The sequence below is a fragment of the Temnothorax nylanderi genome, unplaced genomic scaffold, assembly GCF_030848795.1.
Source record: "Temnothorax nylanderi isolate EJ_2023f unplaced genomic scaffold, tnyl_v1.0 TNYL_tig0125_pilon, whole genome shotgun sequence".
NCBI lineage: Eukaryota > Metazoa > Arthropoda > Insecta > Hymenoptera > Formicidae > Temnothorax > Temnothorax nylanderi.
In genome coordinates, this window is record NW_027249187.1 from 105235 (window position 1) to 128547 (window position 23313).

A 23313-nucleotide genomic window follows, 5' to 3' on the forward strand; every position below is an offset into this window, starting at 1 on the left:
CGTGAACAAAAAGTTTTCACGAAGCCAGACCAAAATCTTCCTCTTTCCACTTGAAATCTTGTTAACATGTAAATTTCATCTTATCGACCGTCGCAAAGTTATGTCATATATATGCAAAGCATTTCAAAAGCTACGTAAAATTAATTAATAATTAATATAATTATTCTAATAAAAATTCTTTTTCACTTACTCTATGATAATTTATGTATATATGTATAATGTGTGTGTGTTTTTTTAAATACATTTTACACATGCAAGATGTCCTAAAATTCGCACAATGGAATACACAATGCAATTCTTTGTACCAGAAACAACAATTTTTCCCTGTGGTAAAATTCCATCCGAACAGTAGTAGTTTTTAAATGAAAGCAATTTAAAGCTAACGAAATGAGCGCTGTGAATCAGAAGCGGTGAACGTGCATACTGTTTTATTATTTCTCTGAAGATTTCATAACGACTATGTATGATATTTAAATATCGCTATTTTAAATACTATTAATTTTTCTGTAAATAATATCTATTAATAAGAGAAAATTTTCCAACTAATATTTCTGAAGCGACAATTGAAATGCTACAATAATTCCTGAAATAAATAGTATCATGTAATTCTTCAAACGCGAGTTGTTTTAGAAATTTATCAAAATAAAACTAATAACTTTTCTATTCTATTTTTATTCCCACATCGTGCCTTTCATAAAAATAATCTTTGGTTCAAAGATTCGATGTTAACGAGTCTTTCAAATAAGCTCGTTCGGTTTTATTACGCGCGTAATTTCCTACTAATTGTCGTGCTTTAATAAATAACATTTCCAAAAACGTAGAAGTTCAGACCGCGCCATATACGATATTGACCACTTGAGGAACCCTCGCGTATTAATTGTTGCAGGATAATCGATAGTCGATAATCGATATTTGATGTTTATTTAATTCTAAACTCTTTAAAAAGCGTTTAACGATAGCAATAATTACAGTATAATAGCCTGTACTTACATTTGTCATGTATGGTCGGTAATCGCAGAAATACGATAGATATTAGACAAGACGAGTATTATAGACTATGTAAAAACTGTAGTTTATAATACTCCAGTGTAATGTGCAAGAAGATAATGACTATTATGTCCATTAATATCACGTTATGTTTCGAGTTATTTTTGATATTTTTTAAATTATATGTATATATAATTCTTATCTTTTTTATCTTGCTTAAACTGTATTTTAGCTGTTTAAAACACTTATATTCCTTAAAAAAGATAAATATAAAACTATCTATCTATCCGATTATCTATTTGTGTATGTCTCTAATGAAACTCTAATAAAGGCCGATGCTATGGCAGTCGCATTTAAATACACGTCGGCATATCGATTTGATGAGCAGTCAGCCCAAGACTGTTCAGTTCTTGTGCAAACCTAGAACTGCATGTACATTTGTTTTCGCGAAACGAATACTTTACTTATTATTTTAAAATCGACAAAGAGATAATACTTGTGAACGCATTATAAATTACGTGAATAACATAATACATCAATAAGTAGCAAATTTTGCTGTTTAAATCCAAGTATGCCCGTGCAACTGTATTACTTGCCTCCGAGTCCACCTTGCCGAGCTGTCATGCTCGTGGCAGAGGCAATTGGGCTCGAAATGGAGTTGATAGTGTTGAACACAGCGGCTGGTGAGCACTTGACACCGGAATATGAGCAGGTATGAAAAATTAATGTATTATGAGATGAAATACTTTTGTTTCTTACTTTAGACAAATTTCACGTGGTTTGCGTGTGAAGTAAAATATTGAAAAAGCAATATGTTTCTTAATATTAGAAAGAGCACAATTCTATTTTCCAGTTAAATCCGCAAAAGACAATTCCTTTCATGGTCGACGACGATCTCAAGCTATCGGAAAGGTCTGTAGATGCATCTTTTAATAGCCGTGACATGTAGTTCAATACTTCTGCGATATTTATTAAAAAATGACATATTTTAGTCGAGCTATCATGGCTTATTTGGCCGATCAGTATGGCCAGGATGACACATTATATCCGCGAAATCCAGAGGCACGTGCTTTAATTAATCAACGATTGTACTTCGATCTTGGCAGTCTTTATGCGAGTGTATACGGTTATTACGTACGTACATATTTCATTGTTTCTAAATATACCGTGTTGCGGCCGAGTGTGACCGATTATTGCACATTTTGTTGTAGCTAGCCGTGCTCAAAAAGGAGGCCGATACGTATGATCCAGCGCAATTTGAAAAACTAACAGAGTCGTTCCAAATTATGAATGTTTTTCTTGACGGTCAAGATTACGTGACTGGAGATAATTTAACGATCGCCGATCTTGCTTTGGTTGCCTCCGTAACCACAGCAGAGGTAATTTCGATGGTGTTATGCAATATGAATAATCAGTTATTTTTAGAATAAGATAAAACAATAAACTGTTACAAGTTTATTCTTTGGTGTAACATTCCTCTTCATAAATATTTTCAAGAGATTATTTTTCTTTCTATGTTAGTAATTTGATCTGGATTTGATTGCTTTGTTGCCAATTTCCAATTGATATCTAGATATTATTGCAAACTTAATCGGTTTATTATGTGTTACGTTAGGCTTTTGGATTCGATTTAGGAGAATACCAAAACGTTTCCGACTGGTTAGAGAGAGTACAAACATCTGCACCTGGATACGAGAAAGCTAATGGTGGACCTCTCGAGATGTTCAAGCAATTTATTCAAGGTTCGCAAGGCAACACAGAAGAAGCAGAAAGAGAAGGGGAAGGAGGAGAAGGAGGAGAAGGAGGAGAAGAAGGAGGAGAAGAAGAAGGAGAAGAAGAAAATGAATAATATATCTAAATACATTAAATTGTTTCAATTTTCAAGCTGGAACATATTAAATAGATAAAACATTTGTGTATGATGCCAGCAATTAAATCTCAATTAAATAAGTATATAATTGTGTGTGTGTGTGTGTATATGTAGAAAAAATATTGTCTATTATATAAAGTTTTTATCAAAACTCATATTTAAAATAATTATACGTTGTTTCTTTAGATATCTTTTAGACGGTTTTATGATATATTTTATTAGATTTATGTATTTTCTGCATATACTCTATAGACACAAAAGTAAGAATATATAAGCAAATGAGAAAGTAATACCTGTAAGCACAGCATAAGATGAAAAATAAATAAATTATTACTATAATAAAAATAAGTCTTAGTGTCATATTAATTTGAAAAACATACGAAATTATTTATTTGATTATTTTTAAATTATGCTACATGTAATACTCGCAATTTCTTATTATTCTCATCTGTTGAAAACTTAAAATGACGGAGCATGCCGACTGATGGCAATGCGATTTTTACGCGAATTCTACATTTACATTTAACGTATATGTCATTTCACTTGTATCATATGTCGGATAATGATCTACTGAAGATTACAAAATCGTAATCATCAATATGTAAAACCCATTTCTATTTACAATGTTTCGCTATTTTATTTAATTATAAACATATTTTCCTCAATATATTTTAACATAATATTGACATATATTTATTTAATCCTTAAAATGTCAATTTTAACTTTCTTATAATAATCTGACTTTAATATGATTGGATACTTACCGACAGAAGAGATATTCCATCGATGCAAAAGGTCTTTCTGAATTATTGGTATACCGTATATACCTGAATTTGTCCGACTTCAATATTAGGAATCTCTTCTTTAGAACTGCTGCATATACTTTATAACTATATATTCTCTTCACTCATTTGTGTTAATAACGTAAAGTACGATATCGCTGTACTTAATATCTGTTACAAGTATAAATAATATTAGATTGTCACAAAAAAGAAAACAACTGATTAAAATAATTGATTAATTTTTCATTAATTATTGAAAAATTTGCAAAAGTAAAAGACTTTTCTATTCAGTTTAACTCGCTTTACCTGCTTTACCTGGAATTATTTTATATGATAATATATTTAATTAACTTGTTTTCTATTCCATATATTTGCGAATTTATTTTTAATCAATCAATTGACTTTTAATCAATTTGCAAATATATACATACATATGGAATAGAAAACAATTAAATATATTATACATTTAAAATAATTCCATAATACACAAGGTATCTGATAATTACCGTGCCATCTCTCGTGGGCAGGTAAAGCGAGTTAAACTGAATGGAAAAGTCTTTTACTGTTTTGCAAATTTTTTATGATAATCCTCCGATAATTAATGAAAAATTAATTAATAAAGATCCGCAAATCAGCGTGCGTCCGTGCATTTCAGAGAAGAAATAGCTTAGCATCACACAACTATTGCAGTTACTACACGCGCGGCAAGACATTGGAAAGAGCATGCGTCTATAGCAACAACAAATAATGCGTAACGCAGGACTGTCTATTATTGAATTGCGCGGACACATGCTCATTCGCGAATCTTTTTAAATTAATTTCTCATTAATTATTGAAAAACTTGCAAAACGGCAAAAGACTTTTCTATTCAGTTTAACTGGTACTAACTATCCACGAGAGATGGCATGATAATTACCAGATATCCTGTAATAATACAATAATAATACAATTAGAACGAACTTTAGCAATAACAATCAGGACCGTGATTCGTGTTAAATACATATATGTGCATAAAATCAAATAAGGTAAAATGAGTTGTCCAAAGATAATTTTTTTAGCCAAAGAGATGAAGAAATAATTTGAGATCGAAAATTTTCTTTTGCTATATATTGTTTATAATCCACAAACATTTTTTATAATCCACAGTTTTGACACAACTTTTCTCATTATGGATACCCAGATACTCCGGCTATCGAATAAGCGTATATGTGTTTAAAATCTTCGCGTTTAAATGTTTGAAATTTAAATATAAATACGTTAATCCACATAAAATTACCGAAAGAATGAAAATCTGAAAGTGTTCGGTGATCTTATGGACCTTGGTGGCTAAAAACTAAAAAAACTTTTTAATTTAAAATATCATATGGGTACCCGGATATTGACGTAAAGGATAATCTAAAAACTTTAGATAAGGAAAGTGCCGGAAGTGCGAGGCGTGTCCTTATCGACATATTTTACAACCGGGCAAAAGAATAAAGTGCGACTCGTGACTATAGCATTGTTGCCGCAAAAAAAAAAAACTGGCTCCGATAGCGGTGCTTTTTACAGCTTGCAGTAAATGAATTTCTTTGGGGGAAGTTTTTAAAGGACCGCGTCATGCGGCGCGTCGCACTTACTCCCATGAAAGTGTCCAAGGACATAACCGCGAATTGCCCGGCGGTTAATATGCACGGTCGACGTGCTCTCATCATTATCATAATTAACCCTTTCCTCACTGCCCTTCCTGGACCGTTGTCGGGTAAAAGATACCACTTGGAGTTGTAAGCGGCATCGGAGATGGCCGTACTTTGCACAATTATATCATTACACGTCCACGTATAAATAAGCAGCTGGATAAGGCCGCCCACGAAATGGAAGGCAAAAATACACTTTCTGATAGCCACATCTGTCGCCTGCGAACAAATGTGCGTTACAAAGAATTTTAAATGGTGACATATCGATCCCTTTACGGCAGAGTAATTATTATTAAAAAGAAAAAATTTTATTTTTCCACTTTTATTTATAATAAATATGTAACTATTACGAACACTCCAGAAACTTTTCTTAGATACATATTATGATTGATTTTTATGCTTATAAATTATAAACGTTGTAAATAAATAAATATAAGAGTTGTAAAAGATTAAATTCAATTTAAATGGAGAATTAAACCTATCAAATCTAATTGAATTTCTCGCTGTAGTGAAAATACAGTGGAATTAACTGGCGAGTGAAATAAGGAGGAGGCGGTAAAATTCGAAAGCTCACGAGAAACTGAAATCCACCGAAGCAGATGACTACGCTGGAAAGCAGCAACTGTCCGAGTAATATAATAGAGAACACGCGTCGCATGTTACGCACGTAACATATGAGCGTGATGTGCTGCTGCACACAGTCCTGCAATTTCTTGGACGTCAGAACCGTAGCATCCGTTTCCAACGGACTTTTCTGATCCATCGTATCCTTGATGCAATCCTCGACGACGACTTCCACTTTATGAGCCAAGATTTTTAGCTGCGCGGCCGCATGGATGTTGAACGTGCTCACAAAATTGTCAAAGCAGAAAGTGCAGATACCCGAATGTATTGTCGAAAGCGACTGCAAAAGTAACCGTAATATAATGCGAAACTTTTATATAGAGAATTAAAAAAGTTAATGCAAATTTTTAAAAAATTTTACTTTGCTATAACTAAATAATTTATTCTAATAGAACTAAATTTTTTCTGATGCTCAATTAGAATTGAGAAAGTAAAGAAAATGTAAATATTTTAAATAAATAAAAAAATTATAAGATAAATAATTAAATTCATCCTTTTATTTTGAAGATTACAGTTTCTGCACAATAAAAAGAAAGTACTTGAAAAGTTAAATGCCAAAGCTTAAAAAACTTATCCAATGCAATATTTATTTATTTAATAAATATATCTTTTCCAAACTATAACATATATAAACTATTAAAAATGTAAAGCGTTGAGGAAATTTTAATTAACGCTCAATTAATGTTCATCAATTGTCGATATCAACAAAATTATTAGTTAATGACGTGGATTACCTATAATTAAATAAAACTCAAAATTTTGTACCCTGCTCTATTACCTGTATAGTGTAAGTGACTTCATAGTACGGCGAATGATACGGAAAATCGATCCACAGTTTAAAGGGTAGAATCTTCTCTGTTTCGTTCTTCTCTTGAGGTTCTATTACAAACAGCAAAAAAATATTTGACGCGCTGTAGAGCGTCGCTTTAAGTGGTAGTTTGAGAAGTAATATTCGTCAATACGCGCGTTTATAAAGTTGGCATGACATTCTACAAATTTCAAAAAAAATACTAAAAGAGACCTAAAAGTTCTAATAGCACTGTTCATAGTTGTACAGTTCCTGTTAACATTAAAAAGAATTCCGTGTTTCTCATATTACAAAATCAAAATTGAAAAAATGCTAACTTCGCGAATCTAAGCACCTTCTCCTCTAAAGTACCAAAACGTGTGTTAGTTTCGCAAAGTTAACACTTTTTTTCAATTTCGATTTTTTAATATAAGGATTGTAAAATCTTTTTAATGTTTATCAGGAACTGTTAGAACTATAGAAAGTGCTGTTAGAACTCTTAGTATTTTGCTTCCATAGAGGAAGCTTTGTTTTCGTAAATTTTGTATATGAACCTTTGATTGCGTATAAAGTTGGGTCTAGTCAACCAAATTTAAAAGAATTATATATGAAATAGGGGTAGAAGAAACCAAAGAAAAGATTGTTTTTTGAGTTTTTGATGCTAATATGTTCAGAGTGTTTTAAAACGTCAAAATATCGCATTAAAAAAAATGTCCGTATGTGTGTGTGTGTATGTGCGGATTTGATGTTTGTGGTTGCTCTAACTTCCGCAAATATTGAGATATCGGGCTGTTTTTTTTTTATTGATAGAGTATCATTCAAGAAAGGTTGGTATTGAATTTGGCGATAATCGGTAAAGGGATTACCGATTTCTGCTTAAAAAGTGTATAAGATGTACATGTAATTTTATATAGAGTATTATTAAAAAAAGGTTGTTTTGAATTTTGTGAAGTGAAAGGTTTACCGATTTCTGCTTTAAAAATGTGTAACGATTTCTGCTTAAAAAATGTGTAAGTTATTTGATGGATAAAGTATCATTTAAGAAAGGTATTGAATTTGGCGATAATCGGTAAAAAGGTTCTTTCTTTATATTGAATTTTTCAAAATTTTAAATGCCTTTAACTCAAGAAGTGATCAACCAAATCTTAAAGAATTATATATGAAATAAGGGTAAAAAAGACTGAAGAATATAATAAAAGTAGAAATAGTCCAATATTTCAAAATTTATCCATCCAATAACTTAGGGTAGATTGAGGCGAATCGGATTAACATAAGTTTTAAGACAATTTTCGTTAGTGTTTTATTTTAAACGAGCTATTTTATCGTTTTAATTAGTAATCCGATTTGCCTCGGTCTACCTTATACATTTTTTAGGCAGAAATTGGTAACCTTTTCACTAATCTTCGCCAAATTCAAAACAACCTCCCTTTAATGATACCTTATATATAAGATTACATGTATGACTTGTACACTTTTTAGGCAAAAATTGGTAACCCCTTCACCGATCATTGCCAAATTCAACACCGATCTATCTTTAATGATACTCTATCCATAAAAAAAAGTGTGCAAGTAGAAACTTGCACATTGCTTCCTCAAAGTTTTTAAATGTGCAAGTAGAAACTTGTACATTGCTTCCTCATAGTTTTTAAGTGTGCAAGTGGAAACTTGTACAGTGCTTTCTCATAGTTTTTAAGTGTGCAAGTAGAAACTTGTTTAAGTGAGCAAGTAGAAACTTGCACATTGCTTCCTTATAGTTTTTAAGTGTGCAAGTAGAAACCTGCACATTGCTTCCTCTATGAGGAAGCCAAATTAATAAATATCTACTAATAATTATGCACAAGTAGAAACCTGCACATTGCTTCCTCTATGAGGAAGCCAAATTAATAAATATCTATAATACTAATAATTATTATCCATATCTAAAAAAGAGATGTGAAGTTTATTATTGTCGTTTTTCCGCGATGCCGATTGGTTCTCTTGCTGCGCTTACTTCATTTGCAGCTGTCATTGTATATTTTGACAGTTGTGTGTATCAAGGAGTTAATAGTGTAATAGTAATAGCATAATGTTAAAGCTAAATAGCGCGCGCGAAGCGCGCGTCTGTAGTGTCTAGGGCATAAAAAAACAGGCTTCCTCATAGAGGAAGCAATGTGCAGGTTTCTACTTGCACACTTAATTTTTATTTGTATTTGTAAAATGTCGCGCCAACTTCACACGTAACACGCGTAAGCGTCAATACAGCGTAAGCTCGAACGAAAACTATACCGAAGAAAGGTGCAAAGATATAATTGAAAGTCGCGACGTAAACGACGAATATAAAAGTGTAGACCATAGTCATCCCTAGTTTATCGTATTCTTCCAGGATTTTAGCGCCAGCCTCGTCGTAAGTAACATTCCAGAAATTTTCTTCAGCGAAATGAATCAAGTCCATTATCATGTCACGGTAGAACATGAAGCTGCCTAGCTTCACCAGAATCATTATTAACAGCAACGTTGCACACAAGTTGGACGTAACAGCCTATGAGTAATAAAACTACCAAGAATTAAATAGATCCTGACCCCCATATGAACATTCTGACGGTGCTGCAAATTCATAAATAAACAGATGTTGAAAATAATATAGTTTTACCGAATTTATATTCTTTGTTATAATTGGCATGTTATTATAAAAATAACTTATTAATTAATTAACGGTATTAGTAAAATTGTAGCAATTGAAGATTTAGTATAAAAATGAGAAAAATAATAATTTTGCAGATAATTTTGATCTTTTATTTCATGTGTATTTATTTAAAAAATATATTTCACATATTCTATAAATATTCTCGTAATTGGCGTTAAATCCTACTACGATGTTATTAACTTTAGTACACAACAAATATTTTTTAAGATAGAATAAAATTATTAAAAAAGAGTACCTATAATAACTTACAACCTCAGTTATTTTTGATTGTGATCGAACTAATTAAATAGTTACGTAAAATTTTTAGTTGACGTAAGATTACATTTTTCTCATACGTGCTTTTACATACACTCGTACACACGCACACACATACACGCGCACACACAGAGTATCAGAAACTTCCCAATTATACTTTTCCAATTATAACAGTTTCAATCCACCAGAATGAAAGAAAAATAAAAATATAAAAGCAAAACACACACGCTCCGCTACCAAAACTACGTATTCGAAGTGCATTGTCTAGATTTCTTTTCTCGAAACTAAATTGAGGATGATAAATGTTAACTGGTCTTATACGCGTTTAACAATCTAAAATAATTCACAGTAAAACTTAAAATAAAATTGCACCAAATTTTAACACCAAAATAAAATAAATTCAAGACTGTAAGAACCGCGTGGTGCTTCTATGTCCGTCGAGGGTGAACTGTGCGAAAGCGATCGCCGCGTCACTCACGTAAAAGTCGCCTATGCAGTGATACAGGTCAACGCCCTCGACGAGAATGGCGAAGACGATCGCCCAAACGGCATAGCCGAACGCGCCGCGCAGGAGCAGCCGTTCCCGCGGTGTCTCGACATACCAGAGTCCAACTACTTTCATGAAGAGCCGCGTAATATTCACCGATCGGTACTCCTTACTTCGCGTCATGCCGAAACCTCGTCATTTTCTTACGCCGCCACGGCCTTAAGTGCCATCCGAATGGCCGAGCCATTTCGATATAAGTGGAAGCCCATTATGCTAACAAGCAGGAAAATTGACGCGCACTTACCTCGCTCTGGGTGACAGGCTGTAATCGTACGCGTCTCCTTTGCCGAAGGCGATCAATCGACGATGTATGCACTAAGTTCAATCTCCGGTGGACAATGTGCTCTGTGGCCCTTTCTCTTCGCCGCTTCCGTCAGTGGCCCGACTGCAAGCTACCGAACCTCACCGCAAATTGGACGTACGTCTACTTGCGACGTACAAGAACGGTATTGAGATAATAGTATTTGCAGACGAGCATCAGCTGATTAATTATCGCGTAATAACTAAAGTTTTTTGCAAGTGCATAGATATAAATACAATGGATAAAATTCTTGTGGATTTGCACTCTTTTCGGACAATTTTTTTACGCGAAGGAAGAAAAATATTTCTGCGAAGTATTTCCATCAAAAGAATTTTATTTACATTATTCCGTCAGAAAACGCCGTTAAAAATAAAATCGCGCAATCTTTGACATTCTATAAAGTATTACAATATTATATGTATATACCTTTATACAGGTAAAGGATCGTATCTCGAGTTTTTGTCAAAATAGAGTTAATAGACTTTTTAATATAACAGGAGCTTAAATTGTATAAGACGTTTGTGTCTATTATTACTAGTTCTTAAGATACAGTATTAGAAAAAGTCGAATTGAAAATTTTTATAGTACCTAATTTTTAAACCAAGTACAGCGTGTTATTGACAGTTGCACTCTTAAACATGTCACATTAAAGACTTAATAAATCAAGTTGCTACTTTTATTTTATATCTAAAGAAAATATCATTTCTCTATTTAAAACTTTAAACCTTGTTTTCTTGAAATGTTCAAAAATGGACACAATCCTTTACCTCTAAGGTACAAATATATTTCATGTATATTGTATATATACATAATTGTATATTTTGAAATATCTAGGATTATTGACTTTCAAAAAGATATTTTAATGTACTAAATATTCTAAGTTTTTTCCTCTCAATGTATTTCTTATGTAATTTTAAATTCGCTATTCGAGCGTTTATTCCACGAATTTCCGAAGCAAGGTGAAGTAGGATGCCGCGGTGCTCAACACCTGAAGGAAAATAGAAATATTGTCGCGTTGCAGAAAGTGTCTGCCCGTAATCGTATATTTCTACGTCAGATTTACCGCCATAAACGTCTCGAGAGACACCGGGAAGAAACCGCCAGCGGATATGGAGCAAGCACGTGCCGATCGCATCATGATCATCAGGATGGCTCTCCTGACTTTCCTGTCCTCCTCGTGGGATAAAACCTGCCAATTGGCGTTGTAAGCCGCGTCTCCGACCGCGCGGCTCTCGTCCATCAAATCATTCGCCGTCAGCGTGACCACGAACAGTTGGATGAAGCAGCCGTTCGTATGGGCGATGAATATCAGTCGTCTGACGAGAGTACCGCGGGCCTTTTCCAACAAAGACGCAGACGCGTGGAGAAGGTCAACGAGTAACGCAGGTAAGCTATATTTATGCTCATATTTCTCTTACGCTACCTTCACTTATCTAACATCGTTATGTGAGTAAAGAGTTCCGTACGCACGTCTCCCCCCTCTCTCTCTCTCTCTCTCTCTCTCTCTCTCTCTCTCTCTCTCTCTCTCTCTCTCTCTCTCTCTCTCTCTCTCTCTCTCTCTCTCTCTCTCTCTCTCTCTCTCTCATTCTCTCTCATTCCTCTTGTAGCACAATTACGCGTAGATACTTACCAAAAACACCTGAAAGCCCGCGACGCAAAGCATGACGCCGGATACCAACAGCTGACAAAGGGTCGTGTACATGAAAATTTGTTCCATTTTCTCACTGTACCAGATCAGCTCGTGATGCACTACGACGCATTCTTTGATCTTTTCGTATACTCCCTGCCTCTGTTTCTCGTCGAAAGATCTTACGGCGGCCCGTTCGACTCTCTCGAGGATGTTTCCCAACCGGTGTTGCAGAATTTTGAATTGGCCGGCAGTGTGCAGGTTCAATAGACCCAAGAGATTGTCGAAGCAACAGAAGCATACGCCACAGTGAACGAGCACTGAAATCTGTAAAATCACACACTTAAAAAATGATTTACGCTGTTTGATACGTCAACAATAAAATGCTACATTGAATGCGTACAAATCAATGACATAGCTACTAGTTCTTCAAAAACTTAATTAACATGTAAAGATTTTTTAATCCTACTAACTATCATTTTTTAATCGTCATGATAATACGACCATGGGTTTCGGAAATTACATCAATTTAGAAGGATCAAATCCATGGTCGAAATGTCTTGACGATTAACTGACCAAAACCAATGGTTGTATTGTCATTGACGATTAAAAAATGATAGTCAATAGGGTCGATTAAAAAGTCTTTGGTGTTAACCCTAGGTATACACAGTCTTATTTTTCCTACGTATTATACACTGTGGGGTCTCGGAGATTCCATCCACATTTGTTATCGCAACTTCAGTAAAAATGGATATATTTTAGTTTATTATTTTTTTCAATCGATCGAGAATTGATCAAGGAACAGGCCTATAATGTATAAAAGTCGATAGAATTAAAGAGCTCCGAGATATACGGGTAAAAAGTGCGGTCTACAAATTGAAACGCGGAAAAAGAAAGTTGGTCTGGGGTCTCGGAGACCCCACTGTGTATACCTAGGGTTAATTATTCACTGGCGAAGTAAATGTTAGTTATTATTCACATGGTTTAATTAACATGACACCATGAATGTCTTAACAGAGTGTCTAAAAAATTAATACAAAATCGAACGTTCCTACTGTAACACTATTATGGAGAACCACATGCTGCATTACCTCCATAGTAAATAATATTTCAAAGTTAGGCGAGACGGTTGTCGGGATTCCGATCCAGAGATTAAAAATGAGCATTCTGTCGCTCTCGTTTCTCCCGATATTTTCTATAAAAATGTAACGTAAAAGAGAAATGTGATATCACTGTCTGCGCAACAATGTTACGAACAAAAGTGCTTAGTACCTGAACTAAGATTTGTACCGTTCGTATGTTCTATTTTCTACTAAATGGGCGATGTAAATTTAGATTCAGGATACCGATTATAGGAGACAGCATATAGGTGAAAACGGTTCCTTGAACGAAGAACGTAAACGTGCACATTAATATCATTCCCTTTTTATTAATCTTTTCCATAACCTTGCTGCCGTACTCGTCGTACTGGGCGTACCAAAAATTATCCTCCGTATATCTCAGCATATTCAACATTTCTTTTCGATGACGAAGAAAGAATAATATCTTCATCAAAATTATGATTACCGGCATAGAGCTGCAAGAAGTATACGTGATGGCCTAAAACGTCAATATAATTTTTGTTACTAATTGTTTACTTTTCATAAAAATTGTATTACTGTATAAGCAAGTAAGTAAGTTTATATTAATTACAAGAAAAACATAAAATTAATATATAAAAATTACAAAAACTAATAAAAACAACTCTAGAGCTTGTTATTAAAAATTATTTATATATCATAAAATTCTAATTACTATTACACAAGCGACATTATCCGATAGTCCACCACCACAATGTGATAGTTTTTCCTCATTTATTATTACATTACATTTTGGTACTTACATAAAAGTCACCTTTACCTAGGTATAATTCGGTTGCTTCAATCCACAAAGCCATGACAACCATGCATATTGTATAAATCAAAATTCCATTCAAAAATCGTTCCTCGGTTTTCGACTCGGCGGGCCAGAAACCGATAACCTTCATGAGAAACCTCGCTAGCCGTATCGATATAAATTTATCCGTCTTCTTCACGTTTTTCATCATGCTCCGGCCGCCACTCCAGCGGTTATACCGTATTAACGAGATTCGTGGTATCGCACGCTGCAATGATATATATAAGAGATACGTAATAACAGGCATGCATCACGGTAATCATGGCACGATCTTTGATCGAGTTATTTTCCCGTCTATTACTTCAGCCTGTTATCAAGCCAGTCGTATCGCATGGATAGGAGGGACTGCATTATTACGGGGTACACACCCTCCTCCTTTCTCGCGGAGAGGAACATGCAATGTTAATGCATCCGTGCCGTCGACGAACTCCGTAAGTATCTCTATATTTAGATTAAAGTCGTTTTATTCACCCCTGCGCGCGAAGAGCGATACGGGGAAATAAAAAAAAAGTACGTTACCGCACACAGCCTTCAATCTTTCCTGCAGGTGCTATGTTCACAAGAGATTTTATATTCCTAAAGAGAATTTTTTTTCCCGAGGAAATAGGGATTAGAAATGTGGCAAAAAAAATCACGCGATAACAGAAGCGTTCTCGCAGAGGCAAAAGAATATCAGTCGACGATTGTGGTTACTAGAGATCGTACCTCGTACGTTTTGACGTGACGTGTTAATATGTGACATAACGATTCGAGCAAATCGTATGGTAAGTTCTTCTAAAACAACAAATGTGTGTGTGAATTTTAATTTAATAGAGATCTTATTAGTGCAAAAAATTTAAATTACAATCGTTACTGTACATTTTATATTCATGCTAATAATGAGAAAGTTGAGAAAAATACAAGATATCTATAAATCTATTTAAAGCAGCTCCATCTCGCTCCGCAGAGCGATTTCGTCTTCGATTTAAGATAGGAAACAAAAACTCACCATACTTAACGAAATTCGATTTAAGCATGAATCGATTTAAACTTGACTTTACATTTTACAATAATTTTCAGTTACAAAAGAAAAAATTTAGATAATTTATATAAGTTACAGAATGACAACCAGAAAGTTGTTATTAAACTATGCACTACTCTGTAGAAAAATCTTGTTTTTTATTAACACATTGACATCCAACGATCACTTTGTATACTAAATAAAAAATTAGATATGAATATAAAATTTATCATATAAATTAATACTTTAATAAATATTTATAATCTATTTAATTTTGAATATGTAACAATTATACCTTTAGACTTTCTGCACACATCTTTATATTTTGGTGAAATTTAATAATTCTAGAAATTAATTCCTCATATTTCTCCTCTTTTATTAATAAAACAATTGCGCATTTCTCTCTTTTTAAGTTAATAACTCGCGAAAATAATGGTCAGGATAGGAACTAGGAGAATTATATAAAAGCATATACACAATGGAGATATTTTATTATATATATATATATAATATAATATTTAATATTATTTTAATGTGTTGTTTTCTGAGAAAATAAGTATACTTATACTCGCAACTCGATACATTTTAGCTACGTGGGACGCGATTCGGCGTTACCACGGCATCCCCTATAAAATGACCAGCGAAGTGAGGGAAAATAAAATTTGTTACTAATTCGAACAGTGGACAGAGAAACCTGCGCCTCAGCTGGCAGGCGTGATGACGCCAAATCGCCGGCTGTTTACGTACCGTCTATAGGTATATGTATATACGTATACATATATATTCAAAACATACACAACAAACGAAGACTATGGCCGGTATTCATAATCAGATCTTATTTCAAGACCGTTTTAAGTAATGTCTTAAGTTGCTAATACGGTCATTTGATTGGCTAGACGGAGTCTTAAGACTGCTTTTGACCAGACTTAAGACGATCTTAGATATAAGATCCGACTATGAATACCGCCCTATCTTTCGTGGTATTTACGTATTCGTCTTAACGGTAAGTATTTTCGTTATTTTTATCAATAAGTTACATAGGTAAGAGTCATCGACATTGGTAACAGCTTTTGGTTGGTACATTACATACATACTCTGATAGGATGCTAAACACTTATCGGCGTCACTTGCAATTTTCTTACCTTCTAGTATGTTTCTATTATTTCATTGTTATACAGATAACGCGCCGCGCTTATCCATATAACCGCGTAACCGTCAATAAAATAAAATAACAGGAAAGGAAAAAGGATGGCATATCGTTCGATGTTATGTAGCTTAGAAGATTCAATATTACGGCCGTGTCGTAAAGCGTGAGCTCAAATTGAATCGCCAGTATTTGATTTTTATTCGGTAACCCGTGCAACAAAAAGTCAATTTGACTATGACATATACGCGTGCAAGTTTTCAAAAGCGATATTTTACTCTTTGTATGCGCTGTGTGTGTAGATATAATATCATTATCAGGTCAGTACAAAAAGTTCTTTCACTAAATTCCATTTGAAATAAATTTAATTTCTTTAATTACTGGAAAAAAGACTTAAACTTCTTTACGTAGAAGAAAAGTTTATTGAAGCTGACAATTATGTTAATTAATAAAAATTAAATCTAGTTTTTATTTCAACAAACACGACAATCTTCTGCATCTCCTTTTGCACGAACCTAATAATTTGTGATTATGGTGAACGAGTAAATATAACGGTTTTTTTTTTGCACAAATCTTTACAGTATTTTTATACAAAGAGCAAAGAAGGTGTTTGAAATGTACAAAAACATCACTTAGCTACAAATGATGTGCATTTCTGATATCTCGACGTGGAAATCTCGCTTGTATACCAAGGCTCTGCCGACATTATTAAACACGCTTGGCCAACTCCCGCGTAACCGTTACTAATAATATACCAATGACCGTAAATACGTCCTATCAATTAAACGCTTAATTATCGTATCCCGTGTCCTGCTTAAGATACACGAGATTATTATATACCTAAGAATAACAGGGAGTGTCTCGCGGGCGATTATAAAAAATTGTATAACAGAATGCTTATGTCTACGAGAAACGCTAGTTCATCTTTATCGCCTTCCCTGGCATATCTCACGCGCTATCAGAAAAAATAGGCTCACGACAATGGATTAACCTTTAAGCGTCGGCTTTAGATATACTCTACGCAATTTTCCCGCCGCCTCTGGGAATTAATTTTAGACGGTATCTTCAACTCATCTCGAGGTATCCCGTAAACGATTCACAATATCAGCAAACACATTATACAAGCAATTTTATGATAAAAGCACCTTTTTAATGAAATGCTCTAACGACACTTTGAAGAATAATATACCTCCTTCTGTTATTGAAGTAGTATTTAAAAAAAAATTATTATTAGTGCGATCCATTAAACGTGCTTTTGTCATTGATCAAATGTATAAAATATTTTTCGATGTTTTGGATGGTTAACACTAATGAAACATTATAATTATCGAATTATTATTTTTGGAACCACTAATTTTTGGAACGCTCATCGACACATGACTCGATTTTAAATGCGTGATTTGCGTTTCTGAATTAGCGTAATGATCAAACAAAATGATTGTATGCTGGGGATCAACGCTAAGTAGAAGTGTGCGATACACGCGATACGTTAATTGTTATGATATAAGTTCGCTGTATCTTGTAACCTAGTTACGTTTGATAAAATCCTGGCAGACACCAGCAGTGTATTATACTTTGTCCTACGTAAAACGTGTTATCGGGAATGTTTTAAATTAATATTAAATCCATTCAAAGGGAAAGTGTTATTAACAACAGGATTTGTTCTTGTCGCGATTAAAACGTGATCACGAATTTCTCGAACACATATTATTACATTGATTACATATCATCACGTGATGAAACGTATTAGCATCAAAATGGGTGAGGCAGATTCTCTCACTGGATATCGGAGATGTTTCAAGAATCACTAAAAAGACGTCGACCACTTTGATGTCCGTATGAAGTACAAAATCAGTTTTTGGACTGATCATTATTTGCTTAACCTTTAAGAAAGTATCTCAAGTTCTAGAACTTGAACTTTGTCTTCTAATTCTTGTTTGTGTGTAAACTGATAAATAATTAAAGGCATTGATTTCAATGCGAAAATATTTCTCTTTATTTCTCGTGTTCTTAAGATCTCTTAAGTAATCAGTAAAATCAATTAACATTATATGTTCCGGAAACCAAACGAAAAAATCTAAAAAAAAGTAAAGAAGAAGAGACACCCATCATTAATAGTGTTGAACTTTCTTTACTTTCTTCACCAGTTAAGAGTTAATAAAGGGGATAACCGTGAATAGGATTAGTGAATTATTTTTTCATAGCGTCCGGAAACTTTCTTATTGCCCCTGGTGACAGAACTTAAGCGCGAATTGGGCTGATAAATGTTCGAGTAATTCTGTTATTCGGATAATTAGGTAAAACTTGAGGTTTCCAGTAAAATAAATAGTTGAATATTTCAAGTATCTGAATATCAAGATGTATCATGCGTTTTCTTCGAATATGTACAAATAGTCTGTGTTAAATTGGTCAAAAGTATCACAAATCTAATAAATATGGAAATATATGTACCGCAAAGTGACAGTACCAGTACAAATATGACAATAATGCGACCATCTGAAAATATGCATGATATTCGACGTACTCGAATTACTCGACTATTCATTTCATCTCAAATAGAATTATTCGAATCTGAAAATCGAATTGCAGTAACATCTAAATGTTCAAACGTACCAAGATTTCAAATTTACTTTACATAGCTCTATTATGAACGTTTTTCTTTACATTTATTTGTTACAACATCTCCTCGCATGCATCTAATTTACAAATGCAACAAACAGTTCTCATTCTGCTAATTGAAACGTTCATTATCTTTAAATAAACAATTTATCGTAAACAATTACTCAATGGAGCTCTCAAAAAAGTCAAACGCAGAGATATAATTTTCCCAACGGATTCACGTTTTGTCAGTTGCTTTGTAATCCTGTAAACAAAGGCTTCTAAAAGTTACGAAAGTCCGTTAAAATGTGTGCGTATAGAATTTACTCCACGCGTGCGACAAAGGTCGATAATCAATAATGGTAATTAACAATCTACGGTATAAAAGAGATTCTTGACGGAACGAACGTTAACCCTGGAACGTGTGTAAACGTGTGCAAGTGTCAATGTGTATTTAATAACAACGTAGCAACAGTAGATATACATATAATACGTACATGCAGACAGAGCGGATAGACTTACGTTTGATCCTTACATGCATACTACTGTGAATTATATCATGCTCGTACACTTGATTACTCGTTACACGTATTCGCCATTTCGTATATGTTGAATTAGCTGCGGCCTAAGATTATCGCCAGGTATTGTAACCGACATAATTTCGGCGTGAATCGCCGATGCTACAGACAACGAACAACGCATTTCGCATCAACCTGTGTGTATGTTTCATCATATCAGACATCTTTTTGCGTGCGAGCGCACGTATATACATATGTATATGTGTTTATAGCATTAAAACTTGAACCTAGCAAAAAAAACTGTATTAATTTCAAATCCCGATTGTTCCTACGTTTCTCCAGTTAATTGCCGTCACTGCTGGCCGCGTTTCACTCGTGTCGTGTGTCTCTCTCCCGCTCTCCCATCCTATTTTATTATCATTGTTACACTTAATCGCCACCGACGGATATGAATTGGAAATAGACTCGATGGCCTTGTAATAATTCTGCAGTGTTAAATCTACAGTTCGCCTCGTCTCTCGTATAAAAACCTTACGAAAATAATTGCTCTACCGTAAAATCCGACAATTCGCTTACAGCGTTATACCATCTTACAGCTATACAAGGATTCAAAGTAATCCCGCTGCCCCTGGGGGAAAAAACGCAAGAGCCGATCGTCGCGGCTCTTAAAATGTAACGAGGAGGCAATACGATCGCTCCGTCGCGCGTTACAACGCGCGCGAAAATCCGCGATCTGATTGGCGGGTGCCAATGGACAAAGTACGCTCTTTTCCTTTTATCGTTGACAGATCGTGTGCGGCGAAATAACCAGCCGGGACGAGCGCGTGATAAACGTCGTGGTTTCAGAAGGCTATGGAAATTGCCCTCGGACAATCCGGACAAATCTTAAATGTGCAAACGCAGTCTGCGGACAATAAAGCTCGAAAAAACCCTGTCAATTAATACAGCAAGAACTAACAAACGCCTGATAATAACAGTACAATGATACATTCTATTTCGAATCAAACCACCACTTGGTCACTTCCGATAATACAAGAATGCAAGAAATCCCTTGAAAAAAAAAACGCCCAAAGAATGTCAAAAAAAGGAGATGTTTCAGACATTTTATCTCACACAAATTACATTTTTTTTCATATCCTTAGCACGAGTCGCAAGAAAATAATGACATCGCTCGGACCACAAACAAATATTCCCGATTAAAGTTTCGGTAAGAAAATACACGTATATAATCCTATTATAATTTTAATTAGAATTTAAAGTATGTGATAAATTGCATATGCTTATGTGTTTACAAAGATCCAATTAACTCGTTACTACCCAAATTAATTGTTTTTTCTTTCTACTCTATATAGGATAAATATATTATAGGATGCGTTAGAGAATGGCGTGAATCATAGTGAATCTTACGAGGAAATCAACCATGATCTATTGATTAATATTTCCTCCTGGAAATTGTAAACAAACTGTCCTTCGTAATTAAAATGCCATTAATAACAATCTGCAAATTATTGTATGCTCGCTCGTCTCACTACGAATTCATGTTATCTAATTGCGATTTTTGGTGCAACTGGTGGTCTCAACGTGTATACGAATAAACCCTGCGGCATACGATACCGGATACACGCGTAGCTAATGCCAGAATGTTACGCGATTTATTTTACCAACTCTCATTCCGTCCGAAGACCGCTCGCGCGTGAATCAATGTGGACCAAAATCGAATCTTATACTATGCCGCGCCTTCCGCCGTGTTCAATAAAATGCTATGTTAATTGGTGCACATCACACACCTCCACTTCTGTCTCCTTAATTACGCTGGTATCCCGAGGACCGCGCGCGGCTTAATTGTTTGTCATGACGGAAGTGCCGTGTGTCTACTGTCAAGAGACAACGACTCAACCCATATCCGCGCTCACGCGAGTCATCATTCCGAAATCATCGCCACTCACCGCTGTCGCGCTAATTACATACTCGACACACGAGGGTGCATGCATCCGGTCGCAAACTCCGTCCGGCTTTACATTTAATTGGTAGACTTAACTATATTCTTCGTTTAAACCGTACCGTACAAATATCTCGAACATAGAAGAAGGTTCTAAGGTTCATTGAAGCGTAAATCCCGTCTCCTGGATTACCTAGAAAGCTATCTCGTCGTGTCGTTAGGCGAAACAATTGCACAACCGCGCGCGCGCAACGGCGAAACTCGTCTTAACAGCTAGAATATATGACGCGTATACGCAGTGGCTAAACATTGTGACAAAATCCAAATAACAACGTCTTTCGTAAGGATATAATATGGCAGGGCGACGATCGTGGTCTGCCAGAAAAGGCTTCTTCTTCTTCTTCTCCCGCACTCCCGTCTCTCCGTTGACGACTTCCGGCCCGAGTAACAATCGTGTCGATCATCCACAGGATGACCCGTAATTTTCGGGCTGGCTAACCTCGGCCAGATTTCGGTTTCGACCGCGCGTTAGAGCGGCCGATCGAGATGCAAAGGCCACCGCGTTTCCTCTTTCAGGTTCGTCCACCGTCGATCGGGTATATCAAATCTGCACAATAAAGCGAGGTCTCAGGGCACATCCCTCGCGCTCATCTTCGGCTACAATTACACGCCGGTGTGATTGAATATGTAGGAAACGTTGCTGTCCTGGTGGACCGGCGGTCCGTGCCAGGCGCGTCTCGTCGACGAGTTGTTGTTGTTGTTGTTGTTAACGTAGTAAGAGGATTTTCTCATGCTCGTCGAGGAGGACATCATCGCGACGGTCTCGTAGTACCTGAGCTTGCCGCAGCACCGACCGCTCTTTAGGATGGCGATGAAGCCGCGCCGGTATTTCTTGTTGAAGAAAGCGTAGAGGATCGGATTTATGCAGGAGTTGCTGGCGCCCAGCCACTGGGCGATCGGCGTGGCGATCGGCAGGATCTCGTCCTCCCTCTCCGCCACGTCGCCGCCCAGCTTGATCACGGCGAAGATTACGTAAAGAGGTAACCATGAGAGGACGAAGAGTATCACGACCACGACCAACATCTTGACCACCTTCACCTTCGACTTCTGCTGTATCCTCTCCATCTGGGCGTCCTTGGTGTCGCCGGGTATATGCCTACGCCACACCTTGATCCAGATGAGAACGTAGCAGAGGGATATGAGTATCATCGGCAGCACGTAGCAAAGAGTCAGATTGCCAATCAGGAAGAACAGCGAGCCATCCTTGGGATGCGGCCACGTTTCCAGGCAGAGACGCAGGTCGGGATCGTCGTCGTAGATGGAGACCAGGTCGAAGAACATCAACCAGGGCGACGTCATTGTCAGAGCGATGAACCAGATCACGATGATCATCATGCGAGCTCGCCGTTTCGTGATTTGACATTTCAGCGGCCACCAGATCGCCAAAAATCTGAAAAATATAAACCGCAAGAGTATAGTTAATTACTACAAATCACTTTATTCGTAAAAATTTTGTAAATATAAAAATTGTTAGGCAAATTTTTATAGGCATATATTTACCATACCAATTGATTAAATCGAAATTGGTGAAAATTTGCTTATTTCATAAACATTTGAAGTATATTTAACAGGAATAATTCTACAAATATATGTTTGTTCGAGATATACAATTATTGGTCAGGATAGATAAACTGTATTGACATTAGCGGCAACTCCAAATTAAGATTACGATTTATTGTTAGCTTTTTCCCAGGGGCATCAGACCCAATACATTGGTCAGGATATATAAAACTATCGTACAAAGTTATTTGTAAGCATCTGCTAATTGACTTTTAACGTATCAATAAGATTTATTTGACATACCAAAGATCGTTGGTTCGACATCTTTTTTATTGAGATAAATAAAAAGGATTTGTGTGTGTGTGTGTGTGTGTGTGTGTGTGTGTGTGTGTGTGTGTGTGTGTGTGTGTGTGTGTGTGTGTGTGTGTGTGTGTGTGTGTGTGTGTGTGTGTGTGAATACGTTGACGTTTTACCTTCCATAAT

General features: G+C 35.5%; 4 protein-coding genes across 4 annotated transcripts in view; 1 reads left to right on the top strand and 3 right to left on the bottom strand.

The window, feature by feature from the left end:
- The first annotated feature begins 1374 nt into the window (after positions 1-1374).
- On the top strand, positions 1375-3205 carry LOC139776715 (glutathione S-transferase 1-1-like). The gene is made up of 5 exons (XM_071713593.1): positions 1375-1699; positions 1841-1899; positions 1980-2121; positions 2199-2366; positions 2603-3205. The coding sequence occupies exons 1-5, from the start codon at positions 1559-1561 to the stop codon at positions 2834-2836; spliced, it is 744 nt and encodes a 247-aa protein (XP_071569694.1). The 5' UTR covers positions 1375-1558; the 3' UTR covers positions 2837-3205.
- A 318-nt stretch (positions 3206-3523) lies between these two features.
- On the bottom strand, positions 3524-10331 carry LOC139776710 (odorant receptor 49b-like). The gene is made up of 6 exons (XM_071713587.1): positions 10140-10331; positions 8989-9241; positions 6715-6815; positions 5887-6216; positions 5256-5531; positions 3524-3810 (listed from the first exon to the last, which is right to left on the bottom strand). The coding sequence occupies exons 1-6, from the start codon at positions 10329-10331 to the stop codon at positions 3748-3750; spliced, it is 1215 nt and encodes a 404-aa protein (XP_071569688.1). The 3' UTR covers positions 3524-3747.
- Positions 10332-10831: 500 nt separating this feature from the next.
- Positions 10832-14219, bottom strand: LOC139776712 (odorant receptor 49b-like). Its single transcript, XM_071713589.1, has 5 exons — positions 14019-14219; positions 13483-13735; positions 13228-13331; positions 12123-12463; positions 10832-11900 (listed from the first exon to the last, which is right to left on the bottom strand). Exons 1-5 carry the CDS (start codon positions 14217-14219, stop codon positions 11558-11560), a joined length of 1242 nt encoding a protein of 413 aa, XP_071569690.1. The 3' UTR covers positions 10832-11557.
- A 1324-nt stretch (positions 14220-15543) lies between these two features.
- The window catches only part of LOC139776666 (SIFamide receptor), a 46382-nt gene continuing 38612 nt past the window's right edge, over positions 15544-23313 (bottom strand). Inside the window, exon 3 of the mRNA XM_071713506.1 lies at positions 15544-22720. Within this exon, the coding sequence (XP_071569607.1) occupies positions 21934-22720 (787 nt within the window). The 3' untranslated portion in view covers positions 15544-21933. The remainder of the gene's footprint in view (positions 22721-23313) is intronic.